This window comes from Cetorhinus maximus, chromosome 32 (genome assembly GCF_964194155.1).
Source record: "Cetorhinus maximus chromosome 32, sCetMax3.hap1.1, whole genome shotgun sequence".
Classification (NCBI taxonomy): domain Eukaryota; kingdom Metazoa; phylum Chordata; class Chondrichthyes; order Lamniformes; family Cetorhinidae; genus Cetorhinus; species Cetorhinus maximus.
Window position 1 is genome coordinate 4,925,532 of NC_135910.1, and position 27,274 is coordinate 4,952,805.

General features: G+C 48.0%; 1 protein-coding gene across 5 annotated transcripts in view; it reads right to left on the bottom strand.

Moving 5' to 3' along the window:
- Positions 1-49: 49 nt before the first annotated feature.
- LOC144671311 (uncharacterized) overlaps positions 50-27,274 on the bottom strand; it is an 88,401-nt gene continuing 61,176 nt past the window's right edge. For 4 of the 5 annotated variants that reach the window (XM_078533123.1, XM_078533124.1, XM_078533125.1 and 1 more), the window contains 5 exons: positions 24,247-24,302; positions 20,133-20,256; positions 16,225-16,381; positions 13,136-13,329; positions 50-11,619 (listed from right to left, as the gene is read on the bottom strand). In XM_078533123.1, coding sequence (XP_078389249.1) covers positions 4,549-11,619; positions 13,136-13,329; positions 16,225-16,381; positions 20,133-20,165 — 7,455 coding nt within the window. In that variant the 5' untranslated portion in view covers positions 20,166-20,256; positions 24,247-24,302 and the 3' untranslated portion in view covers positions 50-4,548. The remainder of the gene's footprint in view (positions 11,620-13,135; positions 13,330-16,224; positions 16,382-20,132; positions 20,257-24,246; positions 24,303-27,274) is intronic. The other variant, XR_013573902.1, reaches the window with a different exon arrangement.

Sequence of the window (27,274 nt, forward strand, 5' to 3'; positions counted from 1 at the left end):
AAAAATCTCCTGAGCAACTGGCATGAAGGTACTTAAAGGATTTCAAGACTTTCTCATTTAAAACAAGATTTAATATTTTTTGCACAGACGATATTAAAAGCAGGAAATGAATAAATCTGCAACAGGTTTGAACACTGCAAATTGCTGCATTCTCCAAAATAATTGCCCCACTCTCTCCAGACAGACTGTGTCAGTATGGTTTTAGTTCATTATTCCAGCGTCCATTAATACTAAACATCAGGCAGTTGGTGAGTGTGGCCAACAAACAGCCTTTCAAAGGAATCGAAGAACCAAAACGTGTGGATGAAGTTCAGTAAAAAGCAGGTAGGAGCACGACTAATAGGAAACTGTAGCTATCGCTCACCAGCAACCCTGACCAATTTAATCTGGCTTCCGCCAGCAATCACAACCGATTTAACCCGACTGATTTCACCAGTCCTGGCCAATTTAACCTGACATCACCAGCAGCCTTGACCTATTTAACCTGACATCACCAGCAGCCTTGACCTATTTAACCTGACATCACCAGCAGCCTTGACCTATTTAACCTGACATTACCAGCAGCCTTGACCAATTTAACCTGACATCGCCAGCAGCCTTGACCAATTTAACCTGACATCACCAGCAGCCTTGACCAATTTAACCTGACATCACCAGCAGCCTTGACCAATTTAATCTGATTCTCATCACTAATCCTGACCTATTTAATCTGACTCTCCTCGCCAACCTCGTCTAATGTAATCCGACCGCAAACTTTAATGAAATTGACTTTCACTTTCGCAGATTCCATTACAACTTCATTGAGCGTCTGAAGATTTTATTCATCGCAATTCCTATCTTTTTTAAAAAAAACTATCATTTATAACTTCATCATCCATCAGATTGGAAGATAGCGAATGTGACTCCTCTATTCAAGGAAGAAGGGGGGCAGAATGCGGGAAACTACAGGCCAGTTAGCTTAACATCTGTCTTGGGAAATTGCTGGAATCTATTGTTAAGGAGGTTACAGTAGGGCACTTAGAAAATCGCAATGGAATCAGGCAGAGTCAACATTGTTTTGTGAAAGGGAAATCATGTTGGCCTATTTATTGGAATTCTTTAAGGAAGTAACAAGCAATGTGGATAAAGGGGAACCTGTGGATGTGCTATACTTAGATTTCCAGAAGACATTTGACAAGATGCCACATCAAAGATTACTATGCAAAATAAGAGATCATGGTGTATGGGGTAACATATTCACATGGAAAGAGGATTGAATAGCTAACAGGAAACAGAGTAGACATAAATGAGCCATTTACAGGTTGGCAAGATGTGACAAGTGGCGTGCCACAGGGATTAGTACTGGGGCCTCAACTATTTACAATTTATATTCAATGATTTGGATGTACGGTTGCTAAATTTGCTGATGACACAAAGATAGATAGGAAAGTATGTTGTGAAGAGGGCATAAGGAGTCTGCAAAGGGACATAGATAGGTTAAGTGAGTGGGCAAAAATGTGGCAGATAGAGTATAATGTGGGAAAATGTGAACTTGTCCACTTTGGCAGGAAGAATGGAAAAGCAGCATACTATTTAAATGGAGAGAGATTGCAGAACTCTGAGGTACAGAGGGATCTGGGTGTCCTGGTACATGAATCAGGAAAAGTTAGTATGCAGGCATAGTAAATGATTAGGAAGGCAAATGGAATGTTGGCATTTATTGCAAGGGGAATACAATCTTAAAGTAGGGATGTTTTGCCACAGTTGGTGAGACCACATCTAGAGTACCGTGTACAGTTTTGTTCTCCTTATTTAAGAAAGAGTATAAATGCCTTAGAATCAGTTCAGAGAAGGCTCACTTGACTGATACCTGGGATGGCGAGGGGGCGGTTATCTTATGAGGAAAGGTTGGACAGGTTGGGCCTGTATCCTCTGGAGTTTAGAAGAATGAGAGGTGGTTCTTATTGAAATGTATAAGATCCTGAGGGAATGTGACAGGGTAGATGCTAAAAAGATGTTTCCCCTTGTGGAAGAGACTGGAACTTGTGGACACAGTTTAAAAATTAGGGGTCTCCCATTTAAGACGGGGATGAGGGGAAATTGTTTCTCTCAGAGAGTCATGAATCTCTTTATAGTTTGGAGACTAAAAGTCTCTTCCCCAGAGAGCGGTGGAGGCAGGGTCACTGAATATTTTTAAGGCAGGGGTAGATAGATTCTTGACTAACAACAGAATCAAAAGTTATCGGGGGTAGGCATTGAGGCCACAATGGGATCAGCCATGATCTTGTTGAATGGCAGAGCAGGCTCGAAGGGCCAAATGGACTCCTCTGGCTCGAAGGGCCAAATGGACTCCTCTGGCTCCCAATTTGTATGTTCGTTTCTCCTCAACTTTATCTATAAGGTTCATATTGTCCAGTTGTAACTTCCTTCATTGAAGTACGCAAACTGCCATTGAAAGTCAGTCTGAGTTGGGTCATAGAACCATAGATCATATAGCACAGAAAAAGGCCATTATGTCCGTCATACCAGTGCCAGCTCTTTGAAAGAGCTTTCCAATTTAGTCCCACATCCACATTTTCCCCATAATCCTGCCAATTGGTCCTCTTAAAGTACATGCCCAATTGCCTCTCGAAGGTTCCCATGGAATCTGCCTCCACCACCCTTTCAGGCAGTGCATTCCAGATCAGAACATCTGTCTGTGAGAAGAAATTTCACCTCACTTCCACTCCAGTTCTTTGGCCAATTATTTTAAATCTCTGACCTCTGGTTAAAGACCCACTTGCCAGAAGGAAACTGTTTCTCTTTAATTGTTTTACCAATAATCCCCTCATGATTTTGAAAGCCTCCCCCTTAACCTTCTCCACCCCCAGGAGAACAATCCTCATCTTCTCCATGAAAGTCCCTCATCCCTGGTATGACCCTGGTAAACCCTCTCCGCTGTTTCTCCAAGGTTCTGGGATCCTTTCTAAAGTGTGGTGCCCAGAATTGAACACAACACTCCAGCTGAGGCCGAACCAATGATTTATAAAGGTTTCTGTCTTCAATATCTCTATTTACAGAGCCAAGTATCCCATACACTTTCTTAGCCACCTTATCAATTTGAATCAGGTCATCGGGTCTCATCTGCTGCCGTGTGGCAGAAGTTTGCCTGTCACTAAGATTTTGCGATAAATTTTCATGGGTCTGTCTGACAGGACCTCGCTGCTTGCTACACCCTCCAGTTATACTAAGGTAAACATTTAAGAAATGTGAAAGTGGCATCATTATAGGCGGGTTCTCATTGGCTGCTTTCCTTTGGTCAATGTTCATGAGTTGGAGCAGAAACATCAGAAGCAGGAAGGTGCCAAGCCGCTGTTTTGATCAGGTTTGTAACCTGCTGCAGTAATTAAAGCTTCACACACTGAAAGAGCTAAATGTACCTTAAAAGCAGGCAATAAACGCACTTCAAATGGCTGCATGAAAACTGTTAATGGGCTATAAATGCTCTGAATTTCCTCAATCAGGTTCTATGACAATTTCTAACAATCCTCCAATTCCCCTGTTCTAGGAATGGAACTGTGCAATCCTTGAGTTCCAAGACCTTCCTATAGTCTGCCTTCAACATGTCGCTACAAGTAGCTCCTTATGGCTAAAAGAATGAATTAAGTTTTAACATTGCTGGAGCCTGACTGTGTACGCACTGAGCGAGCTGTCTAAGGCATCCCTTCCCCCTTGACATCGCACCCTTACACAACTGCTTTGCAAAGCCGATGTTTAATAAAATGAAGCATCTATATACTAGACTGACCAAGGTCCCTTTAAGATAATACCAGGATACCTCCACAGATCACGGGCAAAGCAAACAGGATGGGGCTGGTTCACCCCATTGGGATTAATTCACCTCGATCACCCCATTCAACCTTTGGGGTTCATTCACTTCGTCGACCCTGTGGAATTGATTCACTCTGAGACTCATTCACCCTATTCACTCTGTTGGATTCTTCCTATTTTAATAATTCTTCCTCAAGAGCCAGAGTCACTAAACATCATCCTCTTAGACCCCCCTAAATCAAGACAAAATGAAACAATCGTCTGTACAAACCGTTTACTCATTAGCCAAGACCTTGACTTTTAATCTACAATTAATATATTAAGGCCACAATACTTTTGTAAAATCGCCAATCTAAGCAGAATTTTTGAAGCAACCAAGAGAAGATTAAGGGTGAGTGCCTGCGATGGAAGAGGTTGGTGAGTGTTAGTCACAGAGAAGGTTTTAAATAAGTTGCGTCCTGTGCACAGCCTTCCACTAGAAGATCACAGTTTGGCGTATTATAACATACAGTATCGGAAACAGTGTCAGTTTTAACCACAATTTCTAGCCCAGGGAGGCTCCAGTCAGTAGTGTTTAATGCCAAACTGTACTCCAGTCATCTTTGCCTCTGCACCGGAACTCAGGAACGCCGTTAATTCGCCGGAAGGGTCCACGTGGGGGAGATCTGTACAAGACAAAGTCTTTGTCCAGTCAGGAACTGGTGCTGGCAATGAGTTTTCGCCCTCGCGCCCCTGCACCATGCTGTTTCTGGCCTTCAGTTAAATGCTGGTTGATTTATCGGTCAGAGTTTCAGTTTTCATCTGTTTTTTTCCCTTAGACACAGTCACAGAGCCTTCCCCTTCAAAGATTTTCTCCTCAGAAGTGTGCTCCTCATGGTAGATGGTTGTGAACCCTATTTTGGGCATCTGGAATTTAAAGTGCCGTGCGGCGGACTCCTCGTCCTCCAGCTGCAGTTCCGAGACAGTGTTGTTTTGATACTCTGTGGAGCTGAGTTCCAACACCCCTTTAGACTTGGAGCCAAGAGAGAACTTGGGGAGCCTGAATTTAGCTGACTTGTATTTGACTTCCGACTCTTCTTGTTCCTCACCTAGGCCGTCTGCAGTGCCCTTGAGTTTGGGCTCTTTGCCCGAGTCAGACTGAGCTGAGGCAGCACCATGAACAGAATACATTCCTTTGAATTTACCCGAAGTAAAGCCCACTTTAGCTTTTGACTTGCTCGTCTTGGTGTGCACCGCATCCCCTCCCGACTCCAGCAGCGCCAGCTCAGTCCTGGCAGTCGATGTCACCAGGTTGGACGTCTCTGGATCTTCATCCGATTGTGCTCTTTCGTGGCTTCGCTTTTTGAAACCTGAAAAGGTTATTTTGGACCCCTTGATTTTTGCCCCTCTCACGTCCCCTCCATTAACTTTGGGGGATGAAGTCCTGAAAGATTGGTCAGGACTGGACTGGGGCCCAGCATCATCCTTCGACAGCAACATCTCTGTTTTGACCAGCTGGAGACTTTGTTCATTGTCACCGTCTTTGTCCTTCTGATAGGGCGAGGAAAATTCCACTTTGGGGAGTTTGATTTTACCAATCACTCCTTGGCTCCCAGCCATCTCGCTCTCCCCGTTAACATGAAACCCCGATGCATCACCCGGCCCACCTAAGGTGACGTCAACTGCGGGGATTTTAACGGGCGTGAAACTAACCTTTGGCAACTTCAATTTCATTTTGGATTTTCCATCCAAGCTATCTGTGTCGTCACTTTCCTCAGACCCTGCAGCCTTTCTTCTCGATGCATCTGCCTCTAAACTCCCATTAAACTCCGTGGTTTTATTTTTCGACCAAGAGATTCCAAAGCCGGGCATCTTCACCCTGGACGTTTTCAGTTTGGCCTCTGAACTGTCGGCCTCGGGTGGAGTTCCTACACCAACGCCCCCCTTTGCAGCTCGAGATTTGCCGTGCCCTTTGTCCTTGGGTGACGATGTCTTCGCGAAGCTAAACAGCGGCTTTTTGGCTTTGTCAGTTTTTAGTTTCACCTCAGATCCCGTCAGTTCTGCATCTGGAAAGTCAACGTCAGCCTTGAGTGACGTATAACCGATATCTCTGCCCTTTGCCGTGCCTTCACCTTTGCCAACACCAGTGGTCAACCTCACCTCCTCTTGCTGTGTGACTTTTGGCAGCTCCACACCAAACTTTGACATTTTCCCTTTGAGTTTGCTCAGCTTGCCTTCTGAAACATCCAGGTCTGCTCCTGTCGCATCGGTTTCAACTTGTGGGCCTTTGATGTCTATTTTAGTTTTTGACACGGAGCTGCCTACAGTAGCCCCCGTGCTGCTTCGATCTCCAGACAGCTCCTTGCATTCAGATGAGCCAAACGAGGGAAGCTCAATCCTGGGCATCTTCAACTGAATAACGTCAGCATCAGCCTCCCAAAGACCCCCTCTGCCCTCCAGCGGACGCAGGCCAATTCCGGTGCCACTTCCTTCCACCCCAACTGATGAATCTCCGATCTTGGGTGTTGAAATTTCAATGGTGGGCATTTTAAAGAACCCCGTGGCGGACATTTCTTCTGAACTCATGCCATCTTGGCCAACCTGTCGAGCATCTACGCCTGCTTTGATGTCAGCTTTTCCTCCTCCGAATGAGTCATCTTTGGACAAGTCAATCTCAACTTTGGGCATCTTCACCTTCAGCATCTGGAACTTGCCATCCACGTCCACCTCTGGACCCTCAGTGTCTGCTGCAGCCTTCGATCTTCGGATGCCCGTTTCTGGCGTCCTCACCTTCGTTTCCACCGTTGCGTCGCCATCCTTCCCGGAGATGCTGAAATCAGGCATTGTAAATTTGGGCATTTTAAACCGGGATTCGGAACTGTCTGAGCTTACGCCCGGGGTCTGGGTCTCGCCTTTTATCTGTACCCCTGCTTTCCCTTTCACTTCAGCTTTGGCTTCACGGTCAGTGGAGGCGACCTTACCTTTGGGTGAACCCGTGTCGAAATCAATGTCCACTTTTGGGGTGGGGATGGTGACTGATGGCATCTTGATCTTGAACTTTTCTGACCTTCTGCCACCATCTGCATCAAGGTCCCCCTCGACCTGCCCAGAAACTCCCAAGCTGGTCTCCCTTTCGCCCTTTCGCCCTTTCCCTAGCGAAATGCCAAGCACGGACATTTTGGACTTGGATGCTTTGGCCTTTCCATCCGAGCCCTCCAACTCCAAATCGGCTTCCATCTCGGAGGACTTCGGTGAAATCCCAAATTTTGGTAGTTTCAGTTTCAATTTGCCCCCCTCTGTTTCCACATCAGATTTAGCCGCCTCTTTAACTTCAGTCGCGTCACCTTCGGCCTTGACTTTTGATGTGCTGATTTGAAACTTGGGCATTTTGATTTTCCCCCCTTTGATTTTGCCCTCCGGGCTTTCTATTTCTACCCCTCCCTCCAGCTGAGGGGCTTTAATTTCTACTTTAGCCTTTGGTTTAGATTTGTCTGTTGGGCGACCAGCATCCAGATCCACGTCCTCTGTCTCTGCCGTGGAGATGCCAAAACCAGGCAAAGACACCTGTGGCATCTTTATTTTGAATTCGCCTCCTGCAGTTTGAGGGTCAACTTTGGGGCCTGTTGTCTCGCGAGCCATCTTTTTGTCTTTGGACAAGGTGACATCAAGGTCGATATCTGGGGCCACCATTTTTGGTGGGGAGAACTTTGGCAGAGTAACTCCAGGCATTTTGAATTTTCCTTCTGTATCAAGTCCCTCAGCCTCAAGTAGCGAGGCATCCATATCAATGTCGACTTCGGAATGCTTAACTTTGGGGAGAGAAATGTCAACTTTAGGCATTTTTGCTTTGAACATCATCCCTTTGCCTTCAGCGTCCTCCACATGATAATCCACAGGTGCCGAAACATCAGCGCCAGTATCTTTCTCCTTTGACCCAGACAAACCAAACTTGGGCATCCCAAACTTGGGCATCTTCAGCTTGAATTCCACGTCTTCAGGCTCAGAGCTCAGTAAAGTAGCCTCGCCTTCAGCCCTTCGTATGGAAGTGTCGACCTTGGGAACAGAGAAACTGAGGTCCACATCTGGAGCCTTTACTTTGGGCACCGAAATGTCAATCGATGGCATTTTCACCGAAGGAAGCTTCTGTTTCTCTTCCGAGCTGGGCACTCCCATTTGACCTTTCACTTTCGGAATCTTCAAATCTCCCCCATAGGTTTTCAGGGCGGCTTCTGAGACATCAACTTCTGGCCTTGGCAACAGGCCTTCAGTGTCCACCTGCTTTACCTGAGGCACCGAAATTTCAAGTGATGGCATCTGTATATTTGGCATTTTCAACTTGCTGCCAGAGCCTTCTAATTCAGTATCTAAAGTGCCAGATTTGGTTTTGGTACCTACTTCTAGGTCTGCTTCTACTTTTGGTCCTAATATACCAATGCTGGGCATTGTAAAAGAAGGCATCTTCAGTTTGATGTCAGGTCCTTCACTGGTCAGATCGTGAGCCTTGGTGCTGATGTCCACCTTTGGTGCTTTCATACTGGCACCAGGGTCCTTCACCTCTATTTTGCCCTTTGATAAACTGGTATCTGAAGGAAGACTCGCTTCAGCTTCTAGAGATTTGCTTTTAAATGCTGAAATCCCAAATTTGGAGGTTTTCATAAAGGTTGTTTTCACTTTTCCCTCTGGACTCCCCGTTTCAAGCTCTGGTCCTTTAACTTCAATCTTACCTTTTGAAACGTGTTTATCTACGTCAGGGGCTCTTGCGCCAGGAATGGAGATGTCAAAACCCTCTTCATATTTCTTGGAAGTTCCAAATGTCGGCATTTTGAACTTGGGCATCTTAAGTTTGCCTTCTTTGCCTTTTAGTTTTACATCATCGACATCTGCATCGACAGATGGTCCTTTGATATCGATGTCAAGGGCTTTCCCTTTAACTTTTCCCTTTGCTGCTGGAGAGGGCACCTTTCCTTCAACTTTTGGCATGCTGCCATCTGCCTCCATGTCCACTTTACTCTTAGAACCAAATTTTGGCAGCGACAGTTTGGGCATTTTCACTTTGGCATCGGGCCCTTCAACGCTAGCCCCTGTTGGATGACTACCTCTATCAATCTTGGAATCGCCTTCAGCAGCGAAAGTCGATTTAACTGAAGGAAGGCTGAGATCAATATCTAAGACCTCAGTCTGAAAGGCTGCAATATCAATTGTTGGCATTTTCATTGAAGGCAGTTTCAGTTTCACCTTTGAACTTTCAACCTCTTCCACGTCGGCCTTTCCCTTTGAGACTTTTGTGTCTCGTTTACCAGTTTTGATGTCAGCCTCAATCGTTGGGCCGGGCACATCAACTTCACCCGGTTTCAGCTTAGGAAGGGCGACTTCAAATTTGGGCATTTTAAGCTGTGGACTTCTTACTTTACCATCTGGGCCTTCGACTTCCAACCCTTCTCCTGTTTTCACATCAACATCTGCTCCAGCCTCTTTACCCTTAATTGAAATATCAAACTTTGGAAGTGACACCTTTGGCATTTGAAACATGGCATCAGGACCTGTCAGGGTAATTCCAGGCATTTGGCTCTCTCCACTGATCTTTGGCGATTTAACGCTGGCACGAGGAACCTTGCCATCCCCTCCAACAGCAATGCCGGCAACTTCTGCTTTTTCTTTTGGAAGGCAGACATCAATATCCACCTCTGGTATTTTTACCTCGGGCGCTGAAATATCAATTGTTGGCACTTTAACTGATGGCAGCTTTCCCTTAATATCAACCCCAGGGCGGTGTACTTCCTCCGCGGCTTCTTTTCCACTGGCTGATATACCAAACGTCGGCAGTGACACTTTTGGCATTTTCAACTGCAGGTCAAGTGTCTCTGGACTCAATTCGGATGGTTGACTGCCAATCTTTGGCACTCCAATGCTGACTTTCGGAGCCTTGAAGCCACCTTCGACGCCCGGCGCTGAGACCTCTGCCTTACCCGTCGGAAGGTTAACATCAAGGATCTTTATCTCAGGTGCTGAAATGCCAATTGTTGGCATTTTGACCGAAGGCAGTTTTCCCATAATACCAAGGCCGGGGCCACTTACGTCGGCTTCAGCACGAAGATCTGTCTCGGCTTCCGCATGTTTCATTTTAGGTAGAGACACTTCAAATTTGGGTATCTTCATTCCTTTGAACTTGCCATCTTCACCGTCTACCTCCAGTTTTGCATCTACCTTTGCCTCAGCCCCTTTATCACTGGCTGAGATGTCAAATTTTGGCAGTGACACTTTCGGCATTTTCAATTTCAGATCGAATCCCTCGGAGCTCACCTCAGGCGCACCAATGCTGACTTTCGAAGTTTTCAGGTCAGCTGCAACCCCCTGAACATCTGGAATTGTTACCTTGGGCAGTGCAATATCAATGCTTGGCATTTTCACCGAGGGGAGTTTAATTTTTGCCTCAGGTCCTTCCAGTTGGGAGCCCTTGATATCCATTTTGACTTTGGAGACCTGCACCTCGGACACAGGAGCTTTTACCCGGGCTTCAGTTGTGGGTGGGGATCCATCAACCTCAGCCTCTCCTAGTTTCATTTTGGGCAGAGAGACTTCAAATTTTGGCATCTTCAACATGGGGCCTTTCACATCTGGGCCTTCGGCTTCCACTTCTGCACCCACCTGGCCTTCTTTGCTCTTGGTAGAGATGCTAAATTCTGGGAGTGATACTTTTGGCATCTTCAATTTGGCCTCAGGTCCTTCAATACTGATCCTGGATTTTTGGATTTCACCCTCAACCTTTGCAGCCCTAAGGTCAGGGGTCTTACCATCAAGCCCTGCTGCTGCAATGTCAGCCTTACCCTTTGGTAGACTGATATCAAAATCTGGCACCTTGACCTTGGGGGCTGAAATGTCAATTGTTGTGATTTTCTGTGCAAGTTCTTTAACTTTCCCTTCCAAGCCTTCCGCTTTATAACTACCGATAACAATTTCTACACCTCGTGCTGCAGTTGCTGCAGTATCTACCTCTTCTGTTTGTTTCATTTTTGGTACAGAAATGTCAATGCTGGGCATCGATATTTGGGGCATCTTCAGCTTGCCCTCTGGGCCTATCACCTCACCTTCTGCTTCCCTACTTTCTAATTTGACTTTTGGGCCTGTTGTATCTACTGACTCGCCATCTCTTAGTCCAAATGAGGGCACTTTCAGCTTAAAGCCAGGTCCTTTAGTCTTCACGTCGCCTTCAACTGATGGGCCTTTGACATCGCGTTCAGCTTTTGGTAAACCGATATCTATTTCAACCTTAGGAGTTTTCGCTGGGAGCCCAAGAATCAATTTGCCTTCAGGTGCTTCTCCTACAGCAGATACTTCTGCTCCGTCAGAAACCTTGAGTTCAGTTTTAGCTTTTGAAATGGGGACATCTACTTTCCCTTTTTTAATTCTGGACAACAAATCGACTTTAGGCACCTTCGCTCCAGTTTTCAATTCAACCCCAGTTCCTTCGAGCTCTTTTGTCGTGACCTGTGGCGTCTTCACTGAGACGCCGCCTTTTTGCTCGGGCGCTTTCAGGCTGACGTCGACCTTGGCCTTCCCCGACTCTCTTGCCCGGAGTCCCGGGAACTTGAGCTTTTTCTTCTTGTCTTTAACGTGTCCCTCTCCCAAAGAAAGTTCAGCTTCGACCTCTGGATGTGTGACCCCGGTGTCACCTTTCAAAGCAGCTGCATCCTTGGGGGAAGTGATGGTCAGCTTCTTAAACGTGGAGAATTTGGGGAACGCGAACTCCACATCTACCGGCACATCCAGTTCCACATCTGCCTCTTCCTTGCTGAGGATCTTCCCCTTCATTAGCTTCTTCGTTTTTTTGACAGGCGAGATGCTCTTGACACTCTAAACAAAAGACACGGACATTAGCCTTCGGGATGAAACAGGGAACTCTCCTTAACTACAGTACTCAGCTTGTCAATTCAAAGTCACTTCCTCCATTTTTGCTGTTCCTGAACAACGTGGTCTACACTCACCATATTCTTTACTGGAATAAGGGATTTGATACAGGAACATTGGATCAGGAGGGGGCCATTCAGCCCCTAGAACTTACCAAGGAGCTGACTAGCTCACTCCTGTTCCTACCTGCATCCCTCACTATAGTCAACCTTCAAAAGTAAATTAATAAATCTATGCTGGCTGTCTTTGATTGGCACAATGCGTCTCAGTTTTTACTAAGTTAGAGTTTATAGGTTTTAAAGGTTTTGCCCATAACTAACATTGGTAGCTACCTATTTTAACCTTATAGCTTCAGGGTCTGTGGAATTCTCTTCCCCAGAAAGCAGTGGAGGCAGTGTCATTGAATATTTTAAAGGCTGAGTTAGATAGATTCTCGATTAACAAGAGAGTCAGAGTTGAGGCCACAATCAGATCAGCCATGATCCTAACAAATGGCGGAGCAGGTTTGAGGCGTTGAGTACCCTACTCCTGCCCCTAATTCATATGTTCATATGTATCATCCAATTAGCTCATTGCTGATCCATATCTTAAACTCCATTTTCCATACCTGGGTTCGATAAGCCTTAATAGCCTTATCCAACACAACTTTGAAAAGGATTAAACATTCAGTCGCCAACCAATCAGCACTCTCTTCTCATGCAGTATAAATTGTTGTGCCCTTTACTGCTGGTTTGTCTTGCTTAGCTGTCCTGATGAGTGCAAGACGACAAGCTTTGATAGCATGTCTCTTCTTTCAGCAATACTCAAGGTTTATCTTACGGTTCCCCCCACCCCCTCCCCTCGTTGTGTGTTAAATGTGACAGGATCTGCACTGTGAGCGTGCATTAAAACCAGAATGTCAAAAGCAAAGGTTGCTCGCGAAGTATGGGCTTCGGATTGTTTGTCAAATGGTGGTAGAATCTTCCCAGCCTTGCAGGACTTTTCAAACATTTATAGGTCTCTATCTTGTCCCAATCTCCGAAAACCCTCCAAACAGCATCACACCGTCTTATTTACATTTACACTGCCAATTTTAGGAACAGGGAGAGTTTAATGTCCTGTGACTCATTGCTAGTTAGAGACATTAAGAAATGTTCCATCTTCATTCATCGTTTTGTTCCTATTCTTATTTGTTTTTCTCTGTCTGTGAGGTGACCATTCTACAAGTGAGCTCCCACAGGAGCAGGGGGCAGGAGGGGGGAGGGGTTGCTGTGGGGGATCTGACTGCCCATTTCAGATGAGCCTAATTTTCCGTTTCCATGGTAATGGAGACAAGGTGTTGTACAAATCGGCTGATAGATTTGCTGCTGCTTCCCGTCCGACAGCAAGAGTAAAAAAAAATCACCCACTGGTTTTAGAAAGTTGTCATTTGATAGGGAAGGTTCCGGAATAAGCCAGGGCTTTTTTTTTTTGAACATCTTACCAGTTTAGTCTTTTTGGCTTCAGGCCCTTTCAGTTCCAGGTTCCCGGTCTCTGACGAAATGGCCACATCGGCACTGGGCACGGTCCGTTTGAGGCAGAAGGCAACTTTGTACGGCTCCGCACTCTGGAGAATCTTCATCACATCCTCATACTTGGCATTGTCAAAGTAAACCTTGGCACTGAGAAGCTGATCTCCTGACAAGACACAGCCACAAGCAACCGTCAGGAAAAGAAATGGGCAAGAGTGCCAACTGTCTGTGATAAGGCATTGGGGAGGAGGGATGATCCCATCCAATGGGGAAAGCACGGGTGGGTAAAGGGGACAGTGGGTAAAGGGGACAGTGGGTAAAGGGGACAGTGGGTAAAGGGAGCAATGGGTAAAGGGAACAGTGGGTAAAGGGACAGTGGGTAATGGGTGCAGTGGGTAAAGAGAGCAATGGATAAAGGGAGCAATGGGTAAAGGGGACAGTGGGTAAAGGGAACAGAGGGTAAAGGGAGCAATGGGTAAAGGGGACAGTGGGTAAAGGGAACAGAGGGTAAAGGGAGCAATGGGTAAAGGGGACAGTGGGTAAAGGGAACAGTGGGTAAAGGGGACATTGGGTAAATGGAACAGTGGGTAAAGGGAGCAATGGGTAAAGGGGACAGTGGGTAAAGGGAACAGAGGATAAAGGGAGCAATGGGTAAAGGGGACAGTGGGTAAATGGAACAGTGGGTAAAGGGAGCAATGGGTAAAGGGGACACTGGGTAAAGGGAACAGAGGGTAAAGGGAGCAATGGGTAAATGGAACAGTGGGTAAAGGGAGCAATGGGTAAAGGGAACAGTGGGTAATGGGTGCAGTGAGTAAAGGGAACAGTGGGTAAAGGGAACAGTGGGTAAAGGGAACATTAGTAAACAGGTCATTGGGTGAAGCATGCAGAAGGTAAAAGATTCAGAAGACAAAACGTATAGAAGGTGAAAGGTACACTTGAGCAAAGGGGGTTAAAGGGGGAAAGGAAGCCTAGGGTAAAGGCTAAAATGGGTAAAGGCTGCAGGAGGTTAAAGGTGAATGAAAACAGAGTACTGAACAAACACAGAAACTACTCAATAAAAGGAGTAAAGAAAACAAAAAACTTAAGATACTGTCAGTGAATGGTACAGAGGGCATGGGTACAAATTGTAATGGGAACTCAGTCCTAGAACAGTGTTACAGGAATTGTGAACAATGACCAGATTGTACATGTCAATGTCAGGCCTTTATCACTTGTGAAATATTGAGGTCAACCTGGTGATGTCTGTCATTAATCCACAATAGATCTTGACATTTCCAGCACCCGTTGCCATGAAAGGGCAGTGTGTGACCCACTGTCCCAGAGTGTGAAAGAACAGTGTGTGACCCACTGTCCCAGAGTGTGAAAGAACAGTGTGTGACCCACTGTCCCAGAGTGTGAATGGACAGTGTGTGACCCACTGTCCCAGAGTGTGAAAGGACTGTGTGTGACCCACTGTCCCAGAGTGTGAAAGGACAGTGTGTGACCCACTGTCCCAGAGTGTGAAAGGACAGTGTGTGACCCACTGTCCCAGAGTGTGAAAGGACCGTGTGTGACCCACTGTCCCAGAGTGTGAAAGGACTGTGTGTGACCCACTGTCCCAGAGTGTGAAAGGACCATGTGTGACCCACTGTCCCAGAGTGTGAAAGGACAGTGTGTGACCCACTGTCCCAGAGTGTGAAAGGACCGTGTGTGACCCACTGTCCCAGAGTGTGAAAGAACAATATGTGACCCACTGTCCCAGAGTGTGAAAGGACCGTGTGTGACCCACTGTCCCAGAGTGTGAAAGAACAGTGTGTGACCCACTGTCCCACAGTGTGAAAGGACCGTGTGTGACCCACTGTCCCAGAGTGTGAAAGGACAGTGTGTGACCCACTGTCCCAGAGTGTGAAAGGACAGTGTGTGACCCACTGTCCCAGAGTGTGAAAGGACCGTGTGTGACCCACTGTCCCAGAGTGTGAAAGAACAATATGTGACCCACTGTCCCAGAGTGTGAAAGAACAGTGTGTGACCCACTGTCCCAGAGTGTGAAAGAACAGTGTGTGACCCACTGTCCCAGAGTGTGAAAGAACAGTGTGTGACCCACTGTCCCAGAGTGTGAAAGAACAGTGTGTGACCCACTGTCCCAGAGTGTGAAAGGACAGTGTGTGACCCACTGTCCCAGAGTGTGAAAGGACAGTGTGTGACCCACTGTCCCAGAGTGTGAAAGGACAGTGTGTGACCCACTGTCCCAGAGTGTGAAAGAACAGCGTGGGACCCACTGTCCCAGAGTGCGAAAGAACAGTGTGTGACCCACTGTCCCAGAGTGTGAAAGGACAGTGTGTGACCCACTGTCCCAGGCAGTGAAAGGACCGTGTGTGACCCACTGTCCCACAGTGTGACAGAGTTTGACCCACTTTCCCAAAGTGTTAAAGGACAGTGTTTGAAAGGACAATCTGTGACCCACTGTCCCAGGCAGTGAAAGGATAGTGTGAGATCCATTGTCCCAGAGTGTGAAAGGACAGTGTGAGAAAGGACAGAGTGTGAAAGAACAGTGTGTGTTCTATTATCCCAGACTGTGAAAGGACAGTGTTTGACCCACTGTCCCAGTGTGTGAAAGGACAGTGTTTGACCCACTGTCCCAGAGTATGATAGGACAGTGTGACCCACTGTCCCAGAGTGTGAAAGGACAGTGTGACCCACTGTCCCAGAGTGTGAAAGGACCGAGTTTAACCACCCACTGCCATCTCAAACCCAGTTGCAAATTTGCAGTGTTTGTTTGTCATGCTCCTTATTGCAAGACCCTGCCCACCACTGGGTTATTACCAGCGTCAGGCAGACAAGGCCCATAATTGAGCATTAATTGCCCCTTAAGGGCTTCAGTGACAGCAGGGCAGGGGTGTTGTCCCTCGGCTTTCCCGCCATGGGCTTAATCAGGTTGTAGGTGGCAAGATGGGGTGTCCCCCCGTCCTGATTAAATGCCCCCACCACCAATCTCGCCAAGGCGGAGGGCACTAAATTTCAGCCAGTGTCTTCTGTGCAGGTCTTGGGGTGCCTTCCATGACTGCCCTAAAACTCAGCTTACCCTCCTTCAGATTCAGTGCTTTTGCAGCCCTCGACTCCTTCAGCACCTCCTTGACAAAGATTCCTTCCTTCCCTCCACCAGCCACGCTAAATCCCGTCGCCCCGGCCTCAGCTGTCGTCTCCACAATCAATTCCACCATCTCGGACATCCTGAGTTCCTGATGAGAGAAAGATGGCACGGGTTAGCCGTGGGTATGTTCGATGCCCCACTCTCGGCGATCTAGGAGCTACTGGGGAGGGGCAAAGTAGACAAACCACTAACTAGGCGAACCACTAACCAGATGAACCACTAACTAGATAAACCACTAACTAGGCGAACCACTAACCAGATGAACCACTAACTAGATAAACCACTAACTAGGCGAACCACTAACCAGATGAACCACTAACTAGATAAACCACTAACTAGGCGAACCACTAACCAGATGAACCACTAACTAGATAAACCACTAACTAGGCGAACCACTAACCAGATGAACCACTAACTAGATAAACCACTAACTAGGCGAACCACTAACCAGATGAACCACTAACTAGATAAACCACTAACTAGAAGAAGCACTAACTGCCAGCCCCTGTGACTTACTCTCCCACAATCTCTTGGAGGGAGGGGTGAACGTATTGAACCTTTGAAGATCTCATGAAGCTGATCAACAGGCCATTGGCTCTGAGCGGTGAAGGAGTTCAAATAACTAGGGGCAAACTGTTATAAGCGAGGGGGTTAAGGGTCGGAGGGGGAGTCAGGAAACACCTATAAATGAAAGGCTAAATGAGTCATGAACGTTAAAATAATAGTGTAACGGGGTCAAGCAGGTCTATGGGGATTCCAACAACCGGTGGTGTGGTGGCATTGTCACTAGAACTGGTAATCCAGAGACCAAGGCTCTAGGTATCCAGGTTCAAATTCCACCACAACAGATGGTGGAATTTTAATTCAATTAAAAATCTGGAATTAATGATGACTGTGAAACCACTGTCGATGGTTGTAAAAACCCATCTGGTTCACTAATGTCTTTTAGGGAAGGAAATCTGTCCTTAGCTGGTCTGGCCTACATGTGGCTTCAGACCCCCAGCAATGTGGTTGACTCTTAAAAATGCCCTCTGAACAAGGGAAATTAGGGATGGGCAATGAAAGCCAGTGACGCCCACATCCTATGAACAAATAAAAACAAACTTCCAGGTCAAACGCCAACTCAATGTGAAAATACATCACCCTTCCTTCATCATCATCGGGTCAAAATGCTGCAACTCCGAACCTAACTATGGAGTACGTTCATCTCACAGGCTACAGCGGTTCCACCTTCAACAACAGATGGGCAAGATCCTCCTTGTCAGTGATGTTGAAATCCCGAAGAATAAAGTTTAAAAAAAGGACATGTGTTTCTGATGAGGTCAGGGTTTAAAGGGTATAATGAGAAGGGCTGGGTAGAGGGTATGGGGATGGTGGGAGTGAGGGAGATGGTGGGAGTGAGGGAGATGGTGGGAGTGAGGGAGATGGTGGGGAATGGGAGAGGCAGCAGGAGTAGGAAGATGGTGGGGATGAGGGAGGTAAAAAAGGGAGATGGTGGGAGTGAGATGGTGTAGCCAGGGAGATGGTGGGAGTGAGGGAGATAGCAGGGTCGAGGAAGATGGTGGAAGCAAGGGAGATGATTGGAGTGAGGTAGATGGTGGGACTGAGGGAGATGGGGGTGAGAGTTGTGGTGGCAGTGAGGGAGAGGGTACGAGTGAGTATGGGAGTGGGCGAGATGGGGGATGAGGGAGATAGTGGGGATGAGGTAGATGGTAGGAGTGAGGGAGATGCTGAGGATGAGGGAGATGGGGGTGAGAGTTGTGGTGGGAGTGAGGGAGAAGGTATGAGTGAGGGCGATGGTAGGAGAGAGGAGATGGAATGAGTGAGAGACTTGGTGGGGGTGAGGAGAGGGTAGGAGTGAGGGAGATGGTTGGGGTGAGGGAGATGGTGGGAGTGAGGGAGATACTGAGGATGAGGGAGATGCTAGGAGTGGGAAAGATGATTGGGGTGAGGGAGGTGGCAGGGGTGAGGGAGATGGTGGGAGGAAGATGGTTAGGCTGAGGGAGATGGGGGTGAGAGTTGTGATGGGGGCGAGGGAGATGGTTGGAGTGAGGTAGATGGTGCTGGTGAGGGAGATAGTGGGGCCGAGGGATGTGGTGGTGGGAGTTGCAGTGAGAGTGAGAGAGAGGGTGTGAGTGAGGGTGTTGGTAGGAGTGAGAGAGATGGTGGGGCTGAGGAGAGGGCAGGAGTGAGGGAGATGGTTGGGGTGAGGGAGATGGTGGAAGTGAAGGAGATATTGGGAGTGAGGGAGATATTGGGAGTGAGGGAGATGGTTGGGTCGAGGGAGATGGTGGGAGGGAGGGAGATGGTGGGGTTGAGCGAGATGGTGGGACTGAGGGAGGTGGTGGGACTGAGGGAAATGGTGCGGCTGAGAGAGATGGTGGGACTGAGGGAAATGGAGGGAGTGAGGGAGATGGTGGGAGTGAGGGAGATGGTGGGAGTGAGGGAGATGGTGGGGGTGAGGGGGATGGTGGGGGTTAGGGGTATGGTGGGGGTGAGGGGGATGGTGGGGGTGAGGGGGATGGTGGGTCTGAGGGAGTTGGTGGGGCTGAGGGAGATGGTGGGAGTGAGGGAGATGGCGGGGGTGAGGGAGATGGCGGGGGTGAGGGAGATGGTGCGAGTGAGGAAGATGGTGCGAGTGAGGGAGATGGTGCGAGTGAGGAGGATGGTGGGGCTGAGGGAGATGGTGGGAGAGAGGGAGATGGTGGGAGTGAAGGAGATGGTGGGTCTGAGGGAGATGGTGGGGCTGAGGGAGATGGTGCGAGTGAGGAAGATGGTGGGGCTGAGGGAGATGGTGGGAGTGAGGGAGATGGTGGGGCTGAGGGAGATGGAGGGATTGAGGGAGTTGGTGGGGCTGAGGGAGATGGTGGGAGTGAGGGAGATGGCGGGAATGAGGGAGATGGTGGGAGTGAGGGAGATGGTGCGAGTGAGGAAGTTGGTGGGGCTGAGGGAGGTGGTGGGAGTGAGGGAGATGGTGGGGCTGAGGGAGATGGAGGGAGTGAGGGAGTTGGTGGGGCTGAGGGAGATGGAGGGAGTGAGGGAGTTGGTGGGGCTGAGGGAGATGGTGGGAGTGAGGGAGATGGCGGGAGTGAGGGAGATGGTGCGAGTGAGGGAGATGGTGGGGGTGAGGGGGATGGTGGCCCTGAGGGAGATGGTGCGAGTGAGGAAGATGCTAGCAGTGAGGGTGAAGATGGCAGTGAGGGATATGGGGAAGGTATTATCACTGGACTAGTATTCTAGCGACCCAGGGTAGTGCTCTGGATACATGGGTTCAAATCAACATGGCCAGATGGTGAAATTTGAATTCAATAAATAAAACCTGATGACGACCACGAAACCATTGCCAATTATCATGGAAACCCATCTGGTTTTCCTTTAGGAAGGGAAATATGTCATCCTTACCTGGGTCTGGCTTGCATGTGACTCTAGACACACAGCAATGTGGTTGACTCTTAAAATGCCATCTGAACCAGGGCAATTAGGGGTGGGCAATAAATACTGGCCTAGACAACGATGCCCATGTCCCATGAACGAATAAAAAATATATGGTGGCTACGAGGGATATGGTGGGAGTGAGGAATATAGTGAGTAGTGGTGGTTGCTGAAGCCTCTTTCTGTTCCTAATAGACATAAACATATTTTCTTGTGGTGCAGACACTGCTAAACAGATGAAGGCACAGAATCTTCTCACACCTGAGTTGAATGTGGATGCTTCCAGCTGTCAGTGTACCAGTAAGGAAGTGGATTTAACCTCCATTGCCTGGGTTACCAGCTGCATTTAACATCAGGCGTCTGATACACAAAGTGTAGCTTCCAAGAGATGGTACTCGCTGCATTACCTTGGTTACTTCACACTGGGCTACAGACTCCATGTTGGCTTCAGACTGACACTAAATCGCTGTGATAATCCTCTTTGGTTCATAGAAAGTTTTCTACCTCCTTGTGAAGTAGCTCCTTTTGAATCTGCAAATCAGAAAATCTCCTCAGAATTCATCCTTCAGACACTCACAGGTCATTACCAAAGTGACGCATCTTCTTAGCCTGACAAACGCTTAGCGGTGAGTGGGCGGAGTTGAGGAAACATAGGCAGAGGAGGAGGCCATTCAGCCCCTCGAGCCCACTCCTCCATTCAATTAGATCATGGCTGATCTGCATCTTAACCCTATTTTCTTCCCGTGGTTTCATATCTCTCTATAGCCTTGCCTAACAAGGCTATTAGTTTTAAAGTTTTGCCATTTTCAATTGACCCCCCACCCTCCCGCCTCAACAGCTTTTTGGGGGAGAGATTTCAATTTTACTGCCTTTCATGTGAAGCAATGGCTTACTGATATCACCCCTGAAGGGCCCAGTTCTAATTTTGTGAGGTATGACAGGAAGATGGCTGGGTAGGTTGAGGAGAAGGTGAAGATGGCTGGGTAGGTTGAGGAGAAGGTGAAGATGGCTGGGTAGGTTGAGGAGAAGGTGAAGATGGCTGGGTAGGTTGAGGGGAAGGTGAAGATGGCTGGGTAGGTTGAGGAGAAGGTGAAGATGGCTGGGCAGGTTGAGGAGAAGGTGAAGATGGCTGGGTAGGTTGAGGAGAAGGTGAAGATGGCTGGGTAGGTTGAGGAGAAGGTGAAGATGGCTGGGTAGGTTGAGGGGAAGGTGAAGATGGCTGGGTAGGTTGAGGAGAAGGTGAAGATGGCTGGGCAGGTTGAGGAGAAGGTGAAGATGGCTGGGTAGGTTGAGGAGAAGGTGGGATTGAAGGAGCTGAAGAGAAGGTGAGTTGCTGGGATTGAGGGACATGAGGAAAAAGTGAGTTAGCGGGGTTGAGGGATATGGGGAGAAGATGGGTTGCTGGGATTGAGGGATATGGAGAGAAAGTGAGTTGGTGGGGTTGAGGGGTATGAGGAGAAAGGTAGGTGGCGTTCTGATTTTTGGGAGAAGCTGGGTCAGTGGGGTTGAGGAATTTGGGAAAAAGGTGGGTTCATGGCATTGAGTGACACAGGGTGTGGGTGGGTTAGTGGTGTTGAGTGACACGGAGTGTGGGTGGGTTAGTGGTGTTGAGTGACACGGGGTGTGGGTGGGTTAGTGGTGTTGAGTGACACGGGGTGTGGGTGGGTTAGTGGTGTTGAGTGACACGGGGTGCGGGTGGGTTAGTGGTGTTGAGTGACACGGGGTGGGGGTGGGTTAGTGGTGTTGAGTGACACGGGGTGTGGGTGGGTTAGTGGTGTTGAGTGACACGGGGTGCGGGTGGGTTCGTGGTGTTGAGAGGTATGGGGAGAGGGTGGGTTGGTGGCACTGAGATACGGGGAGGGGGTGTGTTGGTGATGTTGAGTGACTCGGGGAGTTATAAACTCCCCTCTGGTGCAGAATAGATCTGGGTCAGGATTTTTTTACCTCGTCGGTTGGGTGTGGCGGGTGAGCTCGGGGGGGCAGCCGCTAAACCGCCCGCTGCCCGCGATGGGGCCCCGACCGTGATTTCACGCTGGCTGGGACGCTCGCCTGGCGTCACCGCGCACTATCTTACTCCCTTTCAGATCGGGCGCGCGCCCGCCCGACGAGGGAAAGATTCTGCCCCCTGGATTAACCAGTACAGAAAGGTCAGGCTGTGCCCTCCTGCTGTGCCTAATTCCCAGGTGCCTGTCCCTTTAAATTTTAAAGTGCAGTAATTAGGCCGTGGATGAGGCTTCGGAAAAAGGCCACGGGCCTGATCAGGCCGGATGGGTTTCAACTGAACCAACTTCCGTGCAGGACAATTTGCTGGTGCCACTGGAGAGAGTTTAAACTAACTTGACAGGGAACCAGAAGGTATTATTCCAGAGGAAAGCCAAACTGCACAGAGAGCCGATTTAATAAGGTCTAGGTTAAGTTTACTGTGCATGTATGTGAATGCGCACCTAACGCTGGTGAGCTGCAGGTGCAGATAGCTCCATAGAATTACAATATTGTGGCTGGCTCAAAAAATGCACAGGGCTAGAACAGGGTACTCAATAGCCCTGGATAAAAGGTGCCCACGAAAGATAGGGAAGGAGGAGGAGTGGCAGTGTTGGAGAGAAAGGAAGTCCTTGGGCAGGATTTTACGCCCCGTGGGTGGGCGGGTGCCCGGCCCGATCGGGCGTAAAGTGGCGCGCGGTGACATCGGGCGAGCGTCCAGGCGTCATCGCGCACCCGCGCGGTATTCCGGTCGGCAGGCGCGCGAGAGGCGGCAGCGCGCCCGCCGACAATTAAGAGGCCTATTGAGGCCCTGAATCAAGTAATTGAATTGAATTTTTCACCGCCCGTCCGACCTTTACTGTTGTCGGGGGAACAAATCTGCCAGGCGGCCTTTGAATTGTTTTATGAAACCTCATCCACGGGCAGGGTGAGGTTTCCAACAGTAATTTTTTAAAAAATAAACATTTTTAGACGTAACTTTTATTATGTTCCTGCTACTGTTACTGAGTTCTATGTTGGGGCATGTTCTTAACATTTTTAAAATCTTTCCCTTTGACTGTACAATTCTTCAGCTCACTGAGGTAGCTCTGTGCCTTCAGGGAGCTCTCAGCGTGCACTCCCCCCACGCACGCACAGACTCCTCCCACCCCCCACCCTCGGCAGCGCTGAGCTCCTCAGTGCACCTTTCACACGGGGCTGGCTGTTCATTGGCCACGGCCAGCATGAAATCGCGGTCTGGGGGCCAATCACAGGCAGCCGACCATTTCGATCCACCCACCCGGCGACCGGAAAATCCTGCACTTAGGGTCAAGGCCAAAATCTATTTGGTCAGAGGTAAGGAACAATAGGGGTGCCATTACATTGCTGTAATGTGTATTCTGTTGGCCACCAACTATTGGGAAAGTAATAGAGGAACAAATTTACATGGAAGCTCTCTTTCCATGTCCTTCTAGATCTGTCTGCCACCTTTGGCGCTGTTGACCAAACCATCCTTCTCCAACATCTGTCTCCCAACAGGGTGCTTCCATTCTTATCTATCTAATCGCAGCCAGAGAATTGCTTGCCTTGGCCTCTCTTTCTGCTCCCATATTGTTACCTCTGGTGTCCCCCAAGGATTTATCCTTGGCCCCCTCCTATTTCTCATCTAAATGCTGGCCCTTGGCAACATCATCTGAAGGTACAGTGTTAGTTTGCACGTTCACTGACAGCACCCAGTTTGACCTCACCGCCACCTCTCTCGACTCCTCCACTGTTGCTAAGTTATCGGATTGAATTCATTAATTAAATATTGGGAAGACTGAAGCCATTGTTTTCAGTCCCCACTCCAAGCTCCATTCCCTAGCTACTGACCACATCCTCCTCTGTGGCAACTGCCCGAGATGAATTCAGTCTGTTTGCAACCTTGGGGTCACATCTGATCCCAAGATGAGCTTCCAACCTCATATTCGTGCCAGCACTAAGGCTGCCTATTTCCATCACTGTGCGTGTGTGAAATATGTCTGAAGTTGGGTTAGGTTTGTGCGTGTAGCATCTATGCACGAGGTACATGAAGCTCACTCAGGATCACTTCACCAGGCACAACCAAATAACAAAACAACGTGGCCTCCTTCAAATATGCAAGTGCACTTCAGAGGCAAGGAGAGAAAATCCTGAGTTAGCAGCTCATCCAAAACTCAACTGTCTGCAGTATCCTGTCCTATCAGCAGAACTTTCCAGGCATAGATCAGCCTTAGCGCTCACCTACATACCAACCGGAGCTTCACCAAACACCTCACGTGATGAACATGGTCATCTTCGTCTTGAAGAACGAACATCACGCATGAATATAGCGTGTGTGCATATGTGGTGTGTGATCACTGTGTTTGAGTTTGAGCTCTTATTGTGTGTGTGTGTGTGTGTCTGTCTGTCTGGGTGAACCCTCATGAGAAAGGAAGGAAATTTGTCAAAACAAACAATTAACCAGAGAGAAAAAGATGATAATGAGAAATATTTGCTGCTAGAAGATTGACTGATATCAAGTTATTTGCAGTCAATACTCACAAGGGAGTCTCTACAAGAAGTGGAAAGTTGACCATCCTCTGACATTCCCAGGAGACCTGCAATTAAACCATAGAGCATATGTTTAGCAAATAAAACCAATTAAAATGCCTGAAATCAATAAGGGTCCATATGGTCAGAATATCTATACACAGGTTCCATACAGTCGGAGATTACCAATACACAGGGTCCATATGGTCAAAGTATCAACACACAGGGTCCATATGGTCAAAGTATCAATACACAGGGTCCATATGGTCAAAGTATCAACACACAGGGTCCATATGGTCAAAGTATCAATACACAGGGTCCATATGGTCAAAGTATCAACACACAGGGTCCATATGGTCAAAGTATCAACACACAGGGTCCATATGGTCAAAGTATCAACACACAGGGTCCATGCAGACACCGAGGCTGGAATGCGACCAGCCCCATTGGAGATGCTGGCAGCCAGGGCAAGGGGAGATAAAATGATGTCGGGAGGGAAATCCAATGTGTTCCCACTGCCAGGGGATATAGGCACTATTCTCAATATCGGAAATGGCAGCATGGCCAAATGGAGGTGGGTGGCCAATTGATCCAATTAATTGGCCAATTGATGGTCATTTTACCAGACTGCATCGGAATGGCCTCCCCGCTGGGTGAGGAGGACGCCTGCTACATGTGGGCGATCTCTCACAGCAGCTTCCCGGCCCCAATTTTGCCGCTTTAGGATTCACCCCTCCAATCGCTGTGCCCAGCATGCCTGGCCCTTGCACATCAATATTTTATCTCTTTAGCATGGTGGCGTCCTCTTGTCCTCCTTGCAGCCTTGGCAGCTGCCACCTCTATCAATGATGCTACCAAAACGTTGCCATGGCAAATGCACCAGGAAGCTATTACCCCAATAGCTCCCTGGTGCATTCACCATGGCAACGTCTTGACCAATCAGACCCGTCTTGCCTACCGATCAGCACATCTTTCCTCAGGCAGTGTTGTTCCCTTTGAAATTTGATATTCTTGCATCTATCCTGATGAGTGCAAGACAAAAAGCTTTGACTGCATGTCTCTTTTCTCAGCAATGCCAAAAGCAGAACTGGATTTCCAAGGGGCTGATAGAGAAAATCAGCCAGAAAACAGGATGTTGACCTAGAAGCCTATTCATACCACACTCATCTTTCAGGCACTGGGCGGGGAAGGGGTTCTCAGTTTTAGTCAAAGTCTCCCTATGTAAAGCAGGGAAAGAGCCACATTCAAACTGCAGCTCATCCAAAACTCTGCTGCCCATGTCCTAAGCCACATTCATCCATCACCCTTGTGCCTGCTCATCTACATTGGCTCCCAGTCCAGCAACAGCTAGATTTTTAAATTAATATCCTTGTTTTCAAATCCTTCCCTGGCCTCAGCCTTCCCTCTCCTACAGCCCCTACAATCCTCCGAGATCTCTGCACTCCTCCAATTCTGGTCTCTCATCCATCTCCCATTTCATCACACCAACACTGGTGGCCGTGCCTTCAGCTGTCTGGGTCCTAAGCTCCGGAATCCCTCACTGAAGCTCTCTGCCTCTCGCTCCTCCTATAAGACACTCCTTAACATCTGCTTCAGCCCAAGTTTTTGTTCATCTGTCTTAATATTTCCTCGGTGTCAAACTGTGTTTGATGATTGCTCCTGTGAAGTGCCTTGGGGCATTAAAGGTGTTAGATAAATGCAAGTTACTGCTGCTCTCAAGCACACGACACGTAACAGGGAGCTCATCAGAACTAGGACTGAACATGGCCATTGCAAAAACAATGAGCAATTCCTTCTGATTTCTTCTCCAAGCAAGAGAACTCACTGCTGAGCTGTAACTTTCTTACGACACTCTTCCCAATTACTACGGTCATGGAATCATAGGCTCATTACAGCACAGAGGAGGGCCACTTGGCCCATCAAGTCCATGTTGGCTCTGTGTAGAGCAATCCAGTCAGTCCCATTCCCCCAGCCCAACCCTGCGACCCTTCAAGTTTATTTCCTTCAAGTTGTCATCCAATTTCTTTCTGAAATCATTAATCATCTCCACTTCCACCATCCTAATAGACAACGACTTCCACAGGTTATTGCCACTACTTGTGTAGAAAAGTTCTTCCTCACATTTCCTGTATCTCTTGCCAAAACCTTAAATCTATGTTCCTTAATCCTTATGCCATCAGCTTTTCTTTGTCTATCTGATCTAAACCTGTTATAATCTTGAACACCTCTATCAAATCTCCCCTCAATCTCCTTTGCTCCAAGGAGAACAACCTCAGCTTCTCCAACCTAACCTTGTAGCTAAAATCCTTCATTCCTGGAGTCATTCTGGTAAATCTCCCCTGCACCCGCTCAGAATACTTCTCAATGTGTGGTGGCCAGAACTGGACATAATACTCCAGTTGCGGCCTAACCAGGGCTTTATAAAGCTTCAGGATAAATTCCCTGCTTTTGTTCTCAATACCTTCATTGATGAAGCCCAGTGTGTTAGAATCACTTGGACACAAAATTGCGCTAGATTCACCCTTTGATCTGTTGATTCTCCAATGGTATAAATTTCAGCGAAAAACACAGGCACCTTAAACCAGGTGCCAAATATTCAGGAAACTCAAGCTCCTTATCATTAGCTTTGTCCTAATCTGTCTGCAGACTGGGCATGAACGTAATCCCTTCCCAAAGTGCCCAGTATTGCTGGGTACAGTTCACCAAGGTCACACAATGCAGCAGAGAATCCAGCAGGATCAGGTCCCGCCTCGTTGAACTCGTTGAGTTCGGGCAGGTTTCCATGTTGCCAAAAGCAATTCCTTTCTCCTCCCGTTTCTCACCGTTGGGAGCCTCTCTCATTATTTCTGTTGCTGTTTGATGTCAAAATGGGTTGTGAGAACACTGTCAGCCAAAATAAAAAATGCCTGCCTGATATCTGACCAACACAATCCCTTAGGTGAAGCAACATACCAGGCTATGAAGGCTGCACTCAGTCTTCACTCATTAACCCAATGTGTGAGTGGGGAATGAATGTTTATACTATGCTGCTGATGCCATG